We start from the raw sequence: 18,681 nt of genomic DNA on the forward strand, positions 1-18,681 counted from the left end.
TGCTTTTCACTTATTCCACTGAATACCGAATGTGTGTTTCTTTGCAAAATTCAGCCAAATATATTCGGTTACCGAATATTCGGTGTATCCCTACTATTTAGTGTCAGTCTTAGGGGTGATTTTTATACCTAAGTAAGTAAAGCTATCTGAAACTATTTTGATTGGTGTTTGAGAGGCGGATTTAATTTTGACTTATTAGTTTTAAAGCCTGAGAAGCTACTTAACATGTGAATAGTATCAAACAGGTTATGTATTGGAAGTTCCAATTGCGATAAAAAAAAACAATATCATCTTCGAGTAAGGCAAGGCAAGGCAAGGCAATTTTATTTATATAGCACCATTCATACACAAGGCAATTCAATGTGCTTTACAAGAGAAATACATTAAAAACAATAGATCATTAAAAACAAGAGCTAAAAGCAAGAAAATAAATAGTTACAAACAGTGCAGAAAATGCATTTAAAAAGCAAACATAAAGCAAAAGCAACAGCAGACAAATATAAAAAAAATAGCTACAGATTATCCTAACAATAAGTTACATATCTAGTTCACTGGTAAGCTGCAGTAAATAGTAATGTTTTAAGCCCTCATTTAAATGAGTTGACAGTTTCAGCCGACCTCAGATATCCTGGAAGTTTGCTCCACAGGCGGGGAGCATAGAAACTAAAGGCTGCTTCACCTTGTTTGGTTTTGATCCTGGGAACACTGAGTAAACCTGTTCCAGATGATCTGAGGGGTCTGGATGCCTCATAATGTACAAGTATATCAGAGATGTATTTAGGCCCAAGACCATTTAGTGCTTTATAGACAAGTAACAAGATTTTAAAGTCTATCCTTTGACACACAGGAAGCCAGTGCAGTGACTTAAGCACTGGTGTAATGTGCTCCACTCTCTTGGTGTTGGTGAGGACTCTGGCAGCAGCGTTCTGGACGAGCTACAATAGTCCAGCCTGCTGAAAATGAAAGCATGAACAAGTTTTTCTGTATCTTGTTTAGACAGAAATTCTTTTATTCTTGCTATGTTTTTAAGGTGGTAGTAGGCTGATTTAGTAATTGTCTTAATGTGACTATTGAAATTTAGGTCTGAGTCCAGAACTACACCAAGATTTCTGGCTTGATTTGTAGGTTTTAGTGTCATGGCGTCAAGGTGAGCACTGACTATTGATCTTTGATCTTTGGGGCCAAAAACAACTATCTCAGTTTTGTCTGTGTTTAGTTGTAGACAGTTCTGGCACATCCATGTATTGATTTCGTCAATGCACTTATTTAGCAGATGTAGGGGACTGTAGTCATCTGGTGACACTGTTATGTAAAGTTGTGTGTCATTTGCATAAGTATGGTAGGAGATGTTATGATATTCCATAATCTGAGCAAGAGGGAGCATATAGATGTTGAACAGAAGAGGCCCAAGAATGGACCCTTGAGGAACTCCACATGTAATTTTTGTTTGCACAGATTCATAATTGCCAAGTGACACAAAGAAATCCCTGTCATGTAAATAAGATTTATACCAATTTAGCACAGTGCCAGAAAGTCCCACAAACCTTTCTAGTCTGTCGAGCAGTATCTTATGGTCGACTGTGTCGAATGCAGCACTGAGGTCCAGTAATACCAGAACCGAAATCTTTGATGCATCACTGCTCAGATGAATGTCATTTAAAACTTTTACAAGTGCAGTCTCAGTGCTGTGATGTGCTTGAAATCCAGACTGAAAGGCATCAAAGGAATTGTTTTGCTCCAAGAAGGTGCTAAGTTGCTGAAAAACAACCTTTTCAATGATCTTTCCTAAAAATGGTAGGTTTGATATGGGCCTGTAGTTATTTATTACTGAGGCATCCAGATTAGGCTTTTTTAAGAGAGGTTTAATGACTGCGGTCTTCAGGGCCGTTGGAAAAAGGCCTGACTGAAGAGAACAGTTGACTATCTGTAGTATATCTGATGCTATGCAGTTAAAAACATCTTTAAAAAAGCTTGTAGGCAGAGTGTCAAGGCAGCAGGTAGTGGACCTAAGGTTTCTAACTATGTCTGTCAAAGTAGCATAATTTAATGGGTGAAAAAGTGCCAAATTAACTGGAGTAGTCTTATAAGGCACAGGTAAATTAGCCACTGTGTTGGAGTTACAGACAGTCTGTCTTATCTTTAAAATCTTGTCTGTGAAAAAAGAAGCAAAGTGATTGTGTGCCTTGGTGGATAGCAGTTCAGGAGGGACTGACGCTGATGGGTTTGTCAGTCTGTCAACAACAGTAAATAAAGTCCGTGCATTGTTGTTATTTTTGTTGATAATCTCAGAGAAAAAGGACTGCCGTGCCCTTTTTAGCTCCAAGTTATAGATGTGCAGATTTTCCTTATAGATGTCATAATGAACCTGGAGTTTGGTTTTTCGCCACCTGCGTTCTGCTTTTCTACATTCTCTTTTTTGAGCGTTTACCTGTGTGGCGTTCCTCCATGGTGGTTTTTTCTTACCAGAGACAACTTTGACCTTCATGGGGGCAATATTGTCCATAATATTCATAGCTTTAGAGCTGAAACTATGAACCAGATCACTGACAGAGACTGAGGGCAGAGCTGGTGTGGGTATAAAATCCTGGGTGAATAGTGTACAGGTGTTTTCGTTGATATAGCGTTTTCTGATTACCTCTGTTGTAATTTTACTGGTGTCAGCGGAGATAGCCATTTTAAAGAAAACACAGTAATGATCGGAAAAGGCAACATCAGTCACCACAACCTCAGAAATGTTGAGCCCTTTGGAGATAATTAGATCTAAAATATGTCCCTTATTGTGTGTTGGCTCTGTTACATGCTGGGAAAGTTGTCCAGGATGTAGAAAAGTTCTTTCGCACTGCCATCTTTGGGATTATCAATATGAATATTAAAATCACCCACTATAACAACACAGTCAAAATCAATACAGACAACAGACAATAGTTTAGAAAAGTCATCAACAAAGCGTACACTATATTTTGGAGGCCTGTAAATGGTTACTAATACTGCTTGACAGGAGGATCTCCACTGCAGTGCAACATATTCAAAAGACTCAAACTTCCCATATGACAACTGTTTGCACTGGTAAACATCCTTAAATAAAGTGGCTACTCCACCTCCTTTCCTAAGTTCTCTAACTGAGCTGATAAAATGGAAGTTTGGGGGGCTGATTCAATAAGTACTGCTGCACTGTTGTTTTCATTTAACCAAGTTTCAGTTAAAAACATAAAATCAAGGTTTCTCTTGATAATAAAATCATTAATTAATAGTGACTTGCCAGCCAGAGATCTGATATTTAATAAAGCTAAGTTTAGTGTACTAACATTGTCTGACACAGTCTGTGGCTGACGCATAACTGGAGTCAGATTAGATAGAGTAGCTGTGCGCTTCGAGTACACATTGTTTTTCCTGACGCTAGTCAAAACAGGAATGACAGACCTTGGAGATGACTCTGGCTGATACTTTTCAATTTCAAGATGTGTTTGACCATGTCACCGGCTATTTAAGATCGCCGGTATGTTTAAGGAAGCGGCATGGGGTCTGTCTCATCTCTGACAGGCACCTGAGTGATGACGTCTAGTTCATCAATTTGACTGAGCTTTAGTGTGGCAGCTTTAACTAACTCCTTGATTGGTGAGCGTGGTGGAGGGGGGGGAGGGTTGACGCTGGCTCCGTGGTGATTGTGGTGGTGGTGGGGAGGGTCGACGTTGGCTCCTTAGTGGTTGCGCCGGTGCTGGGGGGGGGGGGGGGGGGGGGCGACGTTGGCTCCTTGGTGGTTGTGATGAAGGGCAGGAGGGGGGTTGTTGGATCCCTGACTGGGACAGGGACAACCAATTTTATAATAAAACCAATTTTATTCTCAATATGATTTATTTTAATGCCAACGACCTTTTGATTACTCCTAATGGCAATTGCTAGTGGTTCCACCGCATGCACAAACACCAGTGGTGAGAGGAGACAGCCTTGGCGCTTACTCCTACCAAGGTTGAAGGATTTGGATACTGTATTACTGGTTGTCATTGATGCCACTGAGTTGTTATATAATACCTTGATCCAATTAGAGAAATATCTGCCAAAACCAAAACAAGCAAGTACTTTGTGGAGATAGCAATTTTCCACCCTATCAAATGCTTTTCTGCATCTAACAAAAGTACTGCTGTATCTGGGTGCTCCGCCTTTGTATGAATGATATTTAGAACCCTATGGACACAGTGAAAAGCTTGTCGACCCTTGACAAACCCATTTTGATCTGGATCAGAGAGGAAAGGCAGGTATTTTTCGAGCCTAAGTGCAAGTGTTTTAGCAATAATCTTTGCATCAGAGTTCATAAGTGAGATTGGTCTGTAGGAATCGCATTTTGTTGGCATTTTCCTGGGTTTTGGTAGGCTATTACAGTTATAAGAGTGCTACGTAAGGAGGGGGGGGACTCACCCGTTTGAAAGCTTTCTAGCAGCATATCTCATAGTGGAGATAGTAGCTTGTTTCTAAAAATTTTATCAATATCAATACATAGTCCATCTGAGCCACGAGCCTTTCCACCTTTCAATTTGTCAATTGCGTCAGATAATTAGGGACCTCGGCCGAAGGACGTTTTTGTTGCGTTTATTATTTATTAGGGACCAACCCTGAAGGCAGAGGACTGCTCACAGAGCAGTCCTCGCCGCCCCTATTGTTTTTGCTGCGTTTATTATTCTTTCTTCCGCCGCCTCTTTGAGCTGGAATTTGACCCCCTAAACATGCTCAAAAACTCACCAAAATTGGCACGCATGCGCGCAAGGCTTTAGCCAATCACAATGGAGGGGGCGTGGCCGAGACGTGCAGGTGTCCCCAGGAAATGTGTACCTACAGAAAGAGCAAGCTCCGCGTCCATAGACTGCTCCACCCAAAACGCCGTCTCGTCAACGTGAAAATAATATTTTTTCCAGCGGATGTTTGAGTTACAACATGACTGAGCTAACTGGAGTAGTTTCATGTCGTATCCAACAACGGGAGGCTTTTAACAGATGACGTCCTGATGTTAGCTTTGCTAACTGTCTCTGTCAGCTGCAGCCACTGATGCTTTTTAGACATCGTGATTTCCCATAACTGAATAAATACCACACATAGCAACGCAAAACTGCTTTGCTAGCTCAATCATGTTGTAACTAAGATATCCGCTGGTAAAAATATTTTATTCATGGACCGTTTATTGAGTTATTACCTTATTTTTATACAGTCTATGGTTATTACAGACACCGCTAACGGCTAACGTTAACAGCTAACGGTTAGCCCTGCTAATCTACGATGTTATTATTGATATTATTTTGAAAACGTGCACACATAAATAGTAACGTTTGTTCAGTCATTGTGTTTATAGACTTAACAAACATCAGATTAGTCTACACGGTGATATAGTGACCTGAAAAATGCGATATATAGTCTAGCTAAACTCTGCTGGTTTTCTACCCTAAGTATTTGTAAACACGGCAATTCCCTGGGGGCACCGCCGGAAGTGAAGGGCGTGAGCTATCGCCGAGGCCCCTGCACTTACATTAGTCAAAAAACTCCGGGCTGTGCCTCCAGAGGTAAAGGAAGAAAAAAAAAGTTTTTTGTTTGTTTGTTTTTGTTTTTTACCGATGGATTTCCAGATTGAATCTCCACTAAAACAGGTCTCTTCTCTGTGTTCTGTCTGTCTGCCTCTGCTCTTCTGCCAGGTGCACATGGCAACCGCTGTCACACACAAACTCACAGAAACATGATGTGTGTGTGTGTCTTAATCTTACATGCAGACATGACAGGGGCACAATCTCCATTTTAACCCTTTAGGTGCCAGAGTTTATTGAGGAAAATATTCCATTTTCATTTCAACATTTCAAAAGACTGTGGCTTGAAAGTGGTGAGAGATAAAGGCATACTGTAAATGAGAAAAATATTCATCATGACCCAAAGTTTGTCACTGGAGTAAATTAACTCATCTAATTTGCATATTGTGGCGTCATTAGGCGGCGGCCATATTGGATTTCATAAATCTCAGTAAAACAACATTTTGAACATATTTACACAGTAGATTTATTTTGTTTTGTGTTGTTTTTGTCATCTCATCCTCAAAAAAAAGGGAGGGGAATCTGATGGGAGTAAATTAACTCATCTAATATGCATATTGTGGCATCACTAGGCGGCAGCCATATTGGATTTCATAAATATCAGTAAAACAGCATTTTGAACATATTGACACAGTAGATTTATTTTGTTTTGTGTTGTTTTTCTTGTCTCTTCCTCAAAATAAAGGCAGAGGAATCTGATGGGAATAAATTCACTCATCTAATTTGCATATTGTGACATCACTACAGCTACAGCTACACTACATTACATACCTACAGCTACAGAAAGCATTCAAACATCAAAACGTTCAGCTCTGTAAGGATTTTCTGATGTTTGTGGCAATATGTGTGATATTTCTAAATAATTCACAATGACGACATAAGCTGGGGGCCGAAACGGGCGCGAGTGCGAGGTCCTGCCCAATGCTGCTTGCAGCTTTAATTCGGGACCGAGCCCGAAGGCAGAGGACTGCTCACAGAACGAGGACCCTATTGTTTTTGCTGCGTTTATTATTCTTTATTATTATTCTTTCTCCCGCCGCCTCTTTGAGCTGGAATTTGACCCCCTAAACATGCTCAAAAACACATGTCAGAACCGGCAAAAAAATTTAGAAAATCAAAAAATTAACCCCTAAAGTGCCAAAATGGGCTCTCTCGCGCCACCTAGGCACACTAAAATGGCCGCTGCTGCCCGTAAGAATGTCCTAGAAAGATCAAACCAAAACTGGCGTGTTCGACCTACAAATCACACGCTGACACCACTGACCTAAATCCAACAGGAAGTGAGCTATTTGCCCTTTTAAAGTAAGATGTCTTACTAAAAAATATTTTCTCCTACACCATTTATCATATCAACTTCAAACATGCACACATGACAGACCAAGCCCTACTAAACAATTCCTCTGAACAACTTTGTCATTACTCGAACGGTTTGGATTTTATGCCCTCTTTAAGGTGACATGTCACAAAACTTCTTGACAATTCTTGCACCACCTAGACACACTAAAATGGCTGTTGCACCCTGTAGGAATGACGTAGGAAGATCAAACAAAACTGGCTTCTTTGTCTCCTCGAGACCTACAAATCACTCATTGACACCACTGACCTAAATCCAACAGGAAATGAGCTAGTGCCTCTGAAAGTAACATGAGCAAATGTGTCAGCTGTGAGCTGGACATTGTAAACTTGCGACTAAGATCGCTTTTTTGACTCCACAAACATGAAAGCTTTATATGTCTGCGTGTGTGTATCTCTCTGGTGATATCTTCAGATTGATGATCGGACCCATGGTTTGGGAGCAGAAAGGACTAGTTTGAGAAATTTGAAAGCCATCTTCCAGTTGCATGCAGTCATTAATTAGCATAACAATGGCTTCACTCTGACAGACACAAGTCTGTGTGTGTGTGTGGTCACACACACCTGACAGGATAACATTGACCAAACTGACCAGCTCATGTGTCTCATTCCTACATTTTCCTAAATAAATGCCTGATAGCAAAAACATGTAAATACAAGATTTCCAGGTCAAACTCTTTTGCCTCATTTAGAATCTGAGTCAAATATGTAGCTAAAACTGTGCTGCAGCAGTACACAATCAAATAATGTAGTCCTGCTCAGTTTCTCCACTGAAATCAACTAGTGTCTGCCTGCTGTTACATCAGGAAAGTATACACATCTTTGAAGAAATGTTACACTCCAAAATTACAAGCTCCGTTGTTTAATCACCACTTTAGTCTTTTTAAAAATAGTTTTCTTTTATGATTTACTCTCCTTTATAATTCATGTTTTGTCCATGTTAATATTTGTTATCCTGTTAAAATGTATATTATGTATTTATATATTCATGTACTTACACAGCAAAGTAGGAGTACTGTCACCACAGACCTTTTTTTTTTTACACTTCAATTCTTGTGACAGACACCATGTTGTTGTTAACATACTTAATCATGACAGTGTATTTCATTTCAATGTGGATGTTTTGGACAAGGCATTTTGTTTCCATAGCTGACATATCACAGGTACATTTTAGTTAATACATCGGTTGAAAATTAAATACATATTCAGGGTCCGACATTAATGGTTGCCCAAATGCCCGGGGCAAGTCAAAATAGCTGGCGGACCAGCAGACCCTGCGCAGACATGCCCGATCGGGCAAGCAACACCGACTCTGATTTTTTTTTCTTTTTTTTCTAATCGCAGGAATTATACCACGGCCAAACGGCCAGTGCCCTAATCCCCCTCCTACCCATATGGCCAGTGTAGCATGTCCTGTTTTTTTAACATTAACATGACAATCAGCAAGGCTACGGCCAACAAGTTAATGTACTGACACTCCTCAGACAGACACACACACATACTGGACAGCTTCTCAGTCCTTAGCCGCTAACGTTAGCTCATGTACAACACAGGTACCACACAGAAACTTTTACAAAGGGTCATAATGTGCTTCTAGTGACTGTCAAATCGTCAGCGAAAGTTGTTTACACTGCCTGCTCTCATGGGACAAAGATCCTCTGAGAAGAAAGACGGTTCACTCTGCTCTGCCGCCAGGAACAAACTGGGAGGCCAAGATCCTCTCTGAAGAAGAGGGTTCACTTTGCTGCAGGGTTCACCAAAATGTTTTTTTGTTTTTTCTTTTAATAAATTGAACACACATTAAAGAACATACAAGATCCTGTAGAGAATTAATACATATAACACAATACAATAAACATTGTCAAATTAAATGAAGGAAGAGGGTTTTTTTTAAAGGCAAATTAAATATTGGGGATTTATGTAAAAATATACATAGAGACATATAAATAATTATATAATTAAAGATATGTAGGCTATGTTAGGTGAATACTCCTGTCAGTGACCCTGACCACTGGCACTGGCAAAAGAAATGGAGTTGGTCCCCGGACGCTGCACTGCGGCTGCCCACTGCGGCTGCCCACTGCGGCTACCCCCTGCTCCCAGTGTATACAGTAGGATGGGTCAAATGCAGAGGTCAAATATATGTAATGTGCTGAGAAAGGACAATAAAGAATCTTCTTCTAATAATAATTTCTTAATAACTAGGAGATAACAAAAGAATAAAGAGATTTCAAAGACTTAAAAAATAAGGGACATGAATCAAAACAACAAGAAACGAGATATATCCCCAGTCATGCACATCCAGTTTTAATTAACTCAATACTGTTTTTCAACACATATATTGTTTTGTCTTCATTCAATGTAGTTAGCACATATTGTTATTGCGCCATTGGTTTTGGCCTTGGTGCCCCACATTTTGGCCATAATGCCCCGATAAATTTGTATTTATCAAAGGCCAAAGTGGCCTTGCCCTAAAAATGACTTAATACCAGGCCTGTAATCGTGTATTTCCTCTCCTGTTTCTGTCCTCGGAGGGGCCAGTTGCAGTGTGCTGTTTTTTTATGTGCTGCTGCCTCCAGTGGCTGAGCGTCTCTGCTGACATAAGATATAAGTCATGAGCGAAAATATGCACCACACAGCCAGAAAAAGAACCTCTTAAGCAGGGCAAGTAAGAATTTAGATGGGGCAAGTAGATTTGAGAAGTACTTGCCCGGCAGGGCAAGTAGGAAAAAACCTGCATATTGTAATGTACTGTAATATAAAGTCTCTCTTGGTTCTCTTGACATTGCTTGTTGTATCGACATTTTGACTCTTAAGAATAATTCACACTGTCTACGTGAGCTGGAGGCTGACAGCGAGAGCCCGAGGTCCCATTCATCGCTGCTTGCAGCTTTAATTCAGCAACTGTGATTGGGCAATCTAGCTTTAGCTTCTTCACTAAGTGAAGGAATCTTTAAATTATCAAAGAAGCTATGGAAGGTATTAGTAGCTGCAGGGTTTTCTGATGAATACTGATGAAACTGTGAGAAGTATGATTGAAAAAGATTGTTGATTTTTTGGGGGGATTTGAGGTTTTATCTCCATTTGCAGTCATTATCTCAGTAATTGATCTTTCATTTTGCAATATTTTTATACGTCACTCCAATAGGTTCCCAGCCTTCTCTCCCTGACCATAATAGGTTTGCTTTAATCTAGCTAATCCTGCTAGGGCTTTATCAATGGATAGGTTGTTATATCTTGCTCTTAAAGTGGCTAATTTTTGTTGCCTCTCGCTGCGTTTATTTCCAACTCAAGCTCCTTTATGTCTCTTTCAAGCTCTAGCATCTGTAAATATTGTTTGTTTTTTTATTTCTGGTGTAACCCATCATTTGACCTTGAAGAAAGGCTTTAAACGCCTTCCATCTTACTGAGGCAGATGTTTCAGTTGTATTCAATTGAAATTACATACCTATATTTGAAGCAACATATACTACGTAGGGTTATGCAACCAATGTGGCTTTAAACACCAAACAGTCTGTCCTTTAAGAGCAGCTGTTACAGAGTAGTTAAGCAAAATTAAAGCGTGATCACAGTTAAGAAATACTTTTATATATACAGCCACAGACATTTGAAATAATTGAGTTGGAAATAGGTAAGTAGTCTATACGACTATAAGTTTTGTGGCTAAGAGAATGACGAGTATTTTCTCTTTGTAGGGTTTTCTGATCTCCATACTGTATGTCCTTTAAATTTAATTCGAGCATGAAGTGGTGTATAATCTTTTTGCTTCTTGGATGGGAAATATCTGAACCTGAGGATCTGAAGTTTTGGATCTAGGGTACAATTGAAATCACCGTCCATTATTATTTCTCCATGTAGTGAAGAGACCAATAGGAACAAGTTATTGTAAAAGTTTGGGTCATGGTTATTGGGACCATATAAATTTACAAATATCAAATCTTGATTTAGTAGCAAGCCTTGTATTATGATGTATCTGCCCATAGGATCTAAAATAGTTTTTTGTATATGGAGTGGTACAGATTTATGCACAAGCACCGCAACACCCCTAGCATGTGACGAAAAGAATATGCAATTACCTGGCCTGGCCGTCTCTTCCTTATTCTAACAGTTTCACTTAAGAGTAGGTGTGTTTCTTGAATAAAAACAATTATTGGATGGTATTGTTTGAGTCTGGTCATTACATTTCAGTTTGGACATGTTTTCTAAGGCCTCTGACATTCCAAGAAATGAGCTCAAGGTTGGAATTCCTACTCATTTACAAAGCAACATAGTTTCTAAAGTAGAGCCCTGTTTGTGCAGTTTTGCCTTATCCATGTGTACATGTACCTTACACCTTAAAGAACAGAACAACAATGTTGTTCTTGTTATACCTGAGCCATTTCTCTCATGCTAGTGACATCAAATAGCAGTCACCTAACAACATATCAAAGTAAAGCTACATAGAGTCTCAACTAGATGTCAACTTTGGTCTTCACTAGTGGCCGTGTAAAAACGCATACAGTATCCAGACAGACAAGGGCCGGCCATATTTAGTGGCCGTGTGTCCAGCTCAGTCTCATTATTCTAATCTCCTAAGTACTTCCTCCTTTAATTTCTTTATTTTCCAGAGAGAAGAGGAGGAGGGGGGTCAGCCACTGTCTGGATGTGTGGGTTACCATGGCAACAACATGCTTGTAAATAATTGTTGTAGCTTATCAGAAGTAGGATTAGGCCTACCTTTGTAGAAACTAGAGGATTGAAACATAAATAAACTTGTTACAACCCTTAATTGTCTCTCATTGATCTCTTAATACCTTTTGAGAGAGTAACTTTATGTGTGTCATTGCATATTTGTGAATACATGGGCCAATAGCTACCCGTTCTTCTGTTGGCAAACTCGCCAAATAAATTCCTCCACTGGTGTAAGGAATAAGTGCCCTGGTAGAAGATACTCACCTTGGTCAGAAAGATAAGCCCATTGTATTGTTTCCGCTGTTTCTGTACCTTTGTAAACAGGTCCGGGAAAAACATGACACAGTGGTCCCGATACATCACTTTTCCTTTTTGCGTGCTGCTCTCATCACCCGCACTTTGTCTTGTTAGTTAAGGAACTTTATGATGAGGGCACAGAAGCTTCCGTTCGGCCAGCGCAGCGCAGCCCGCCCCCTGTCAGAAATGATAGGTGCTTGTCAGCATTTGTCACAACTATTGGTCAAAAAGGGGTTTTTTTGTAGATTCAAGATGTGATTAGTTTGTTTTGCTTTCCGCCCACGCCCGCCCCAAATCAGCGCGCCTGTAAACTGAAAGCAGCTTGGTTGTGGAGAGACAGGTGGAGCAGAGAGCAGAGGGTGTGTACGTGTGCCTGTGTGTGCAGACTGTGCAGTAGGAGCTCTGTATGGAAAGCCGAAAGTGCCATATATCGCCACTATTTCAACGCTACCTGTCTAAAGCGCCGCTTTTTCAGGCGCTTTTGCTGGGAGCCTTAAAACAGCGCTTTTAACGCGACAAAGTGCCGTAAAACGTGCCCTTTTTTTTTACGGCGTTGTAGAGAGGCACAGTAGACACTGCTTTCTACGCCGTAATAATATTTACGGCGTTCTTCCAGATGATAATGAGCCCTGCCCTCTGTTTAACACAACTAATAAGTTCAATGTTTCTGAAACCAATCAGCGGAGAGCACAGCGAGACCAAAACAATGGATCCACAAGACTTGGCTGCTGTGTTGCTCTTTTGTATTGCTAGAGGAAATTACTAAAATTCAAAGGATTAATTACTGATCTGCATGAAAGTATAATCACCGTGGCTGGAAACGGTGTGCTCATAATATATCGGTATATAAAATGAATAAACAAAACCTTAATCATCGTATTGTACATTTAACTGTGAACCAACCAGAGCACTACCTCTGTGAGAGACTTGGGCTTGCTAACTGTGTGTATCAGTGTCATAAGTTTTCCCCCTTTGCAGCACTTCTAAAAGTGGTTTGCCTCTAGCTCTGTGTCAAATAATGCCTACAATATTTTTCAAAATGTATGAAGTCCAAATGCATTACTCGTCACACAATTTCCATTTATTAGTCTTGCTTTTTGTTTTGTTTTTATGTCATAATTATCTGAACAATCCTAGCTAAAACATTTATTTTGAGATGCTACTCGTTACAGTTATTTCCATGTTCACCAGGGCCGTATTCACAAAGAATCCTAAGACTAAAAGTAGCTCTTAGTGACGTCATTCACAAACATTCTGAGAGTACTATCAGAGAGCTCCTAACTTAGACTAAAAACTTTTAGTAAGGAGTCTTAGCTTAGGAGTGATTTAGGAAAGTTCTAAGAGCAACTCTGAGCAACGAAGGGACAGAAACTTTTACCTAAGGTCCCATTTATACAACAACAATTTCAACTGAAAACGGTAAACTTTAGTTGCGTTTTGGCTGATCGTTTACACGACAGCAGCATTTTGGGTGCCTGAAAACGTTTTGAAAACGGGTTCCAGAGTGTAATTTTTGGGAAACGGCACGGTCTCCATTGTCATGTAAACTTGCAATATGCAGTTCCTCTGAACGGAACGGAGACTTTTCGCACATGCGCATTACGCTTCCAGTCACTAGGCATGCGCGAGAAAGTCGACCATCACAACAACAACAATGGCGGACTCCCAAGCTCTGCTTGTGCTGCTCACCCTATTGAATTTATCAACACTTCCCCATCATAGTGTAGATTTACTGTAGCAACTCCACCTCGTTGTCTGTCCAGACAAACGTTCGTGCGGTTGCCATTTTGTTTGTTTATACATCGCCGCTCTGTAGAAGGAAGAGTAAGCGTCACACTGCCAACAACTGGCCTGGCATGTATACTACAGCGTTTTTGATCATTTTTGCGGATCCGTGTGCACAGCGATTGTTATCAAAACGTTGTCATCTAAACGCAGAACTTTTTTCAAAACGAAAATGAGAAACAATTCTGTTTTCAGTGGATCGTTTTCGTGTAAACATGGGCTTGGTGAGGAAGTGTGGTTGACCCTGGTGCTAGGTGTGATGCTTTCTTTTAACAGACATGCCCTTTTGTGGGCCTGCAAGGTGAGGACACCCAGTGGACATGAAATGAACTGCATCACAATATGAGATTGACAGCGTTATCATTGTTAGTGTGATCACTCTGCTTATGGAAGGCTGAAACAGACAAAGGTCATCACTGCTGCACGCTTGCATTTTTCCAGTTTTTTAAATATCTTAGTATTGTGATAATTTTATTTCTGGCATTGTAGCGATATTTTGTTACGTGGGAAATGTGTGCATATCCCAAATGAGATCGACCACAACCATTATCCTTGCACAATCTCATCTGTAGAATTTCATTTACTCACTGTCATTTTGTGTTTAGAGACCATTTCTCCGACCTCTTTGTGTTTCCACCATTTTCTTCTATGCCAAGGAAACTCTTAAGCCTCTTAAAAGTCCTCCTCCCTGCTCCTAACACTTTTTCACCTTAGGAGCTCTTTTAAGGTCTAAGATGCTTTGTGAATAACTTTTATCTTACAAGGACCTAATCGTCGTTACAATTTGAAGAATTTTCTTAGAATTTCTTGGCCTTGTATCTTATACAGGAATGACTAATTTGTTTTTTTGTTTCTCAGAGCAGACAATCTGTATCCTGTTTACAATGGCATGCGCATAGAGTGCTGCAGGGATGACGTTTTTCTGTCGGCTGACATGGAAGTTACCTGGTTCCCTTGTTAAGTTGGGATTTTTCCATTGGATTTTGGATTATTGCAGAAAACAAGCTCCGTGGCAAGTACTGACAAATTTTGAAGCATAAATTCAATCACCTGAGGTAAAAAGCTAACATTAAGCAATACACCAACTACAGTACGGTAGCAAACAAGTCTGTAAAGCCATGTTGAGTGTGATGATGTTCTATAGTCTCATTTCACCACTTGTAAGCAACCGCCTCTTTTAAGACACATAAAAGCTTTAAAACAGACGAGTGGGGTATTTACTGACATATTTTATGTCGTAGAACGAAGCATTTAAGTCTCTTCAGCGTGTGTTAATCACCATTTCAGACGTCAAACCAAAACCCATTGACTTAAAGATGAGGGAACCAGAAGCTCTAAAATGCTAACTCATTTCCGGGTTTTAGGACTCATTACTGGGGCACTCTATACCTACTTCATGTTAATGGTCATGTGATATGCATTTTCAGGTGTGTTACTATGGATAGAGACTATTACTAAAACACTGCTATACACACATGTATAAGGAGATTGTTTCTTTTTCAAATATTTTATATTTAGTGTTGTTTATCAGTGTGGAGAGACACCTTCTGTCAGATGTACTGGGTGTGCACACCACTTTTAGGAATATTCTGAAGAGAAGATACTCCAATATCACGTGGTCTGTTGTAACCAGAAATGGGGGAAAGTCACACGTGCAAGTCACAAGCAAGTCTCAAGTCTTTACCTTCAAGTCTCAAGCAAGTCCGAAGTTAGCTGTGGTGAGAATCAAACAAGTCAAGTCAAGTCCCTGCTATAAGTCAAGCAAGTCAAGTTGAGTCATTGTTCAGGTCAAGCAAGTCACAAGTCAAGTCATATGTCACATACAGCAAACATCTCCTCACAGTCCGCTAGCTACATGTCCTCTGAATATGCTGTGAAAAAGTCTGGTCTGTGTAGACAGCCCAGGCTCCTCAAATGGCAACACAAACATTTGGGTCCAGGCTGCACCAACCAGCCAGCGCGAGAGCAGCGAAAGCAAGCACACACACGAACGCGGTGCCCATGTGTCACGGTCTCGGGCAAGCACGCACATGTGAACGTGGTGCCCAGAGAGGCAGTTAGAGCTACAGGCTACAATGAGGCTAAAAACAGAGTTCAAATGATGTTTTCCCAAACAACTTTTTATGTCAGGGCTTCAGGACATTAGATCACTACGGACGAGCAGCATGGAGATATTTTGTGGTTTCAATTATGTGTTTTTGGACCTTTGAATCTGGGGCGCCATGAGCCTCCATTAGGTGGAGTTTTGTTGCTACCTCCTCTCCTCTTTGATCTCTGCAAATGTTGTGAGGACTGTAAAACTTCACCTGATCCCCCATTGGCATGAGGGTGAGTAGATAATGGGTGAATTTTCATGTTGGGTGCACTATCCCTCGAACAGGTGTGTAAATCCAGGGTAACTAGCAGCTATCGCTTATCGCTGGTACATGACAGAGTCACGGAGGACGAGGGGGAGAGGGGCGAGCTAGCTCCGTTGTGTTTGATAACATTGTTGAACGTAAACAGAAGTGACGCCCAATGGTGCTTAGCGTGCCTTCCATACTGAATTAAAGCCAAGTCCTATCAAGTCATCTATCTCAAGTCAAGTCTCAAGTCATGAATACAAAGTCAAAGTCAAGTCGAGTCTTTTATCAACGTTAGTCAAGCAAGTCTCAAGTCATCATATTTGTGACTCGAGTCTGACTCGAGTCAAGTCATGTGACTCGAGTCCCCCATCTCTGGATGTAACCCTTTTGTCATTTAAGCTGGTCTCAGTAGAAGTGAACAAAATATAACTTTCTGCATTCCAATCCACCTTTGCTGTTAGTGCTTTAAACTGCCACTTCACTTTTTTATTTTTTCTTCATATTTGCCACAGAGTGACATGCTGACATACATTATTTATCAGCGCCCATCAATGAAACAGACAAAAAATATACTTGATGGCCTTTGTTGGTCTTTAACAGATTTTCTGTACTAATGGGGAAACTCCATCATTAATTTCTCATTCAATCTGTGTTTGATCCACCTCTCTGTCTGTTTGCCTCCCTCAGTGCGTGTGTGTGTATGTGTGTGTCTACAGTGGGTCTGAGCTGTGTGGGGAAGTTTCGTTGTGACTCATCGTCTAAATGCATCAGCACCTCGGCTCAGTGTGACGGAGAGGTGCACTGTGACAATGGAGAGGATGAGCTCGGCTGTGGTGAGACACAAACATCAACACATACATGGGCTTAGAACAGTCATTCAAAATTTTATACAGTACTCATGGAAAATTTTCAAAACCCTTTAAGTTTAAAATTCATGCCTCTTACTCTTTCCATCTGTGTGTTTGTCTGAACGTTCCCATTAGACAGCATTGTACCCCTATAGAGAAGCCCATAGGAATTCATGTATTAAAAGGTGTAGGCATTTTCAGCAACCTTTACATCAACAAATTATCAAACTAAACTATCATAACCCTACATTTCAGTGTTTGATTATTCATTTCACATTTAAATGCCTGTTTTCAGTGTCCTGGTGTGTATGTGTGTCTTTCCTGACAGACTTTGTTGCCACCGTTTGTTGTGTTGCTGCTGGGTTGCTGTCAAGGTATTGCATTGACAAGAGTTTCACTAGCAAGGATCACGCCACAACAATATGAAGTTAAACGTTTTAATGAATGTTCTGAGGTATGAGATGATGTTGATGGTGAGTGAATGTAGAGGGGAGGAGCAAAGATGGATGGAGGATGTCGTCAGCCAGGCTGGTCCGGAGGGTATGCTGGATGCTGGGCAGAAGGAGACTCAGTGTGGGGGTTCCGTCTCAGCGTTTTCCGCCCAAGCTGATTATGGACCCCCAAAAGAGTTGGATTTTATAAGCTCAATTGGATGTGAGCTTGATGTAGATCGTTGAGGTTGTTATGTATGTATGTGCGGTATGCCTGAGAGGACCAGCGACCTAGGACCTGGATGGTTTGATCAGAGATGCCCATTCTGGCTGCGGTGGAGGCTGCACCGATGCGGAAGGAATGGCTCAAATAATGTTCGGAAGAAATGCCTGAAATGCGGAGGACTCTGTGTAGGTGTTTCTGGAACCAGAATCAGGTGGCCATTTTTCCTGTTTCAGTGAGAAATAGTGGGTGTTGAGGTAATGCGCTGGAAGCATACCTGGAGTGGATGTATTTTGTCAGCGGCTCGTATGGGCTGAGATAGGAGTTGAGGCGGAAGAGGTAGATGGGGAAGGAAATGCCCAGTTGATCAGTTTTGGTCCTTCGGAGTGTGAATATGAGAGAGTCAGAGGTATGGATGGTTATGTCGGACATACTGGGATGACGAGAAGGGTTGTAAGCGGAAGAAGAAGAAAAGAAAGCCAGCAGGAACATGGATTCGAGGGTTAAGTCGACCATCAGGGACATGTAGCCTGAACGTAGAGTGTGGATGCAGAGGCTGAGAAGGTCAGAAGTGAGTGGTAGGCGTCTAGTTGGAGGCACGGGCTCCTGTTTGCGCAAGCCTTTGACTGGCATGGTAACGTGTGAATGAGAGGTGGCTGGACAAGGGGAGCCAGTGACTAGTTTATGGAAACAGTTGATTCCTGCTAGGTAGGTCTGGATAGTGGATACTCGGATGTTTAATATGGAATGAGCATGGGTGATGAAGTTGCAGATGGACGTGATGTCGAGAGAGGGAAATGACATCTGGTAGGTGGCGTGATATGCTTTAAAAGAGTTCCAGCCGGTTAGATAGGCAGAGAGAGTGCTGGGAGCGAGGCTGTTCAGTATGGCCTCTTGTGAGGCGCTTGTGAGGTTTCTTAGCTGTGGAGCTAATTGAATATTGTGGCTGAAAACGGTGGGACTGATGTGGGATGAAGATCCGAGTTTGGAGCCAAGTGTCTGAATTTCTGGAATGAAAAGCGAGACAATGAGTCAGCGATGCTGTTGTAATGACCGGGAACGTGAGCTGCCTGGAGAATGAACTGTTGTTGAGCTGAGATTAGTGTGAGTCTGCGCATGAACTGCATGATGATGGGAGAGTGAGATCGCCCTTTGTTAATGATC

At 41.1% G+C, this 18,681-nt stretch overlaps 1 protein-coding gene across 3 annotated transcripts in view; it reads left to right on the forward strand.

The window, feature by feature from the left end:
- The window catches only part of tmprss3a (transmembrane serine protease 3a), a 120,626-nt gene that overhangs the window by 14,944 nt on the left and 87,001 nt on the right, over nucleotides 1-18,681 (forward strand). For 2 of the 3 annotated variants that reach the window (XM_033617804.2, XM_033617806.2), the window contains exon 5: nucleotides 16,732-16,848. The exons of the other annotated variant lie outside the window; for it this stretch is intronic. In XM_033617804.2, the coding sequence (XP_033473695.1) occupies nucleotides 16,732-16,848 (117 nt within the window). The remainder of the gene's footprint in view (nucleotides 1-16,731; nucleotides 16,849-18,681) is intronic. 3 annotated transcript variants of the gene reach the window in all.

This window comes from Epinephelus lanceolatus, chromosome 14 (assembly GCF_041903045.1).
Source record: "Epinephelus lanceolatus isolate andai-2023 chromosome 14, ASM4190304v1, whole genome shotgun sequence".
NCBI lineage: Eukaryota > Metazoa > Chordata > Actinopteri > Perciformes > Serranidae > Epinephelus > Epinephelus lanceolatus.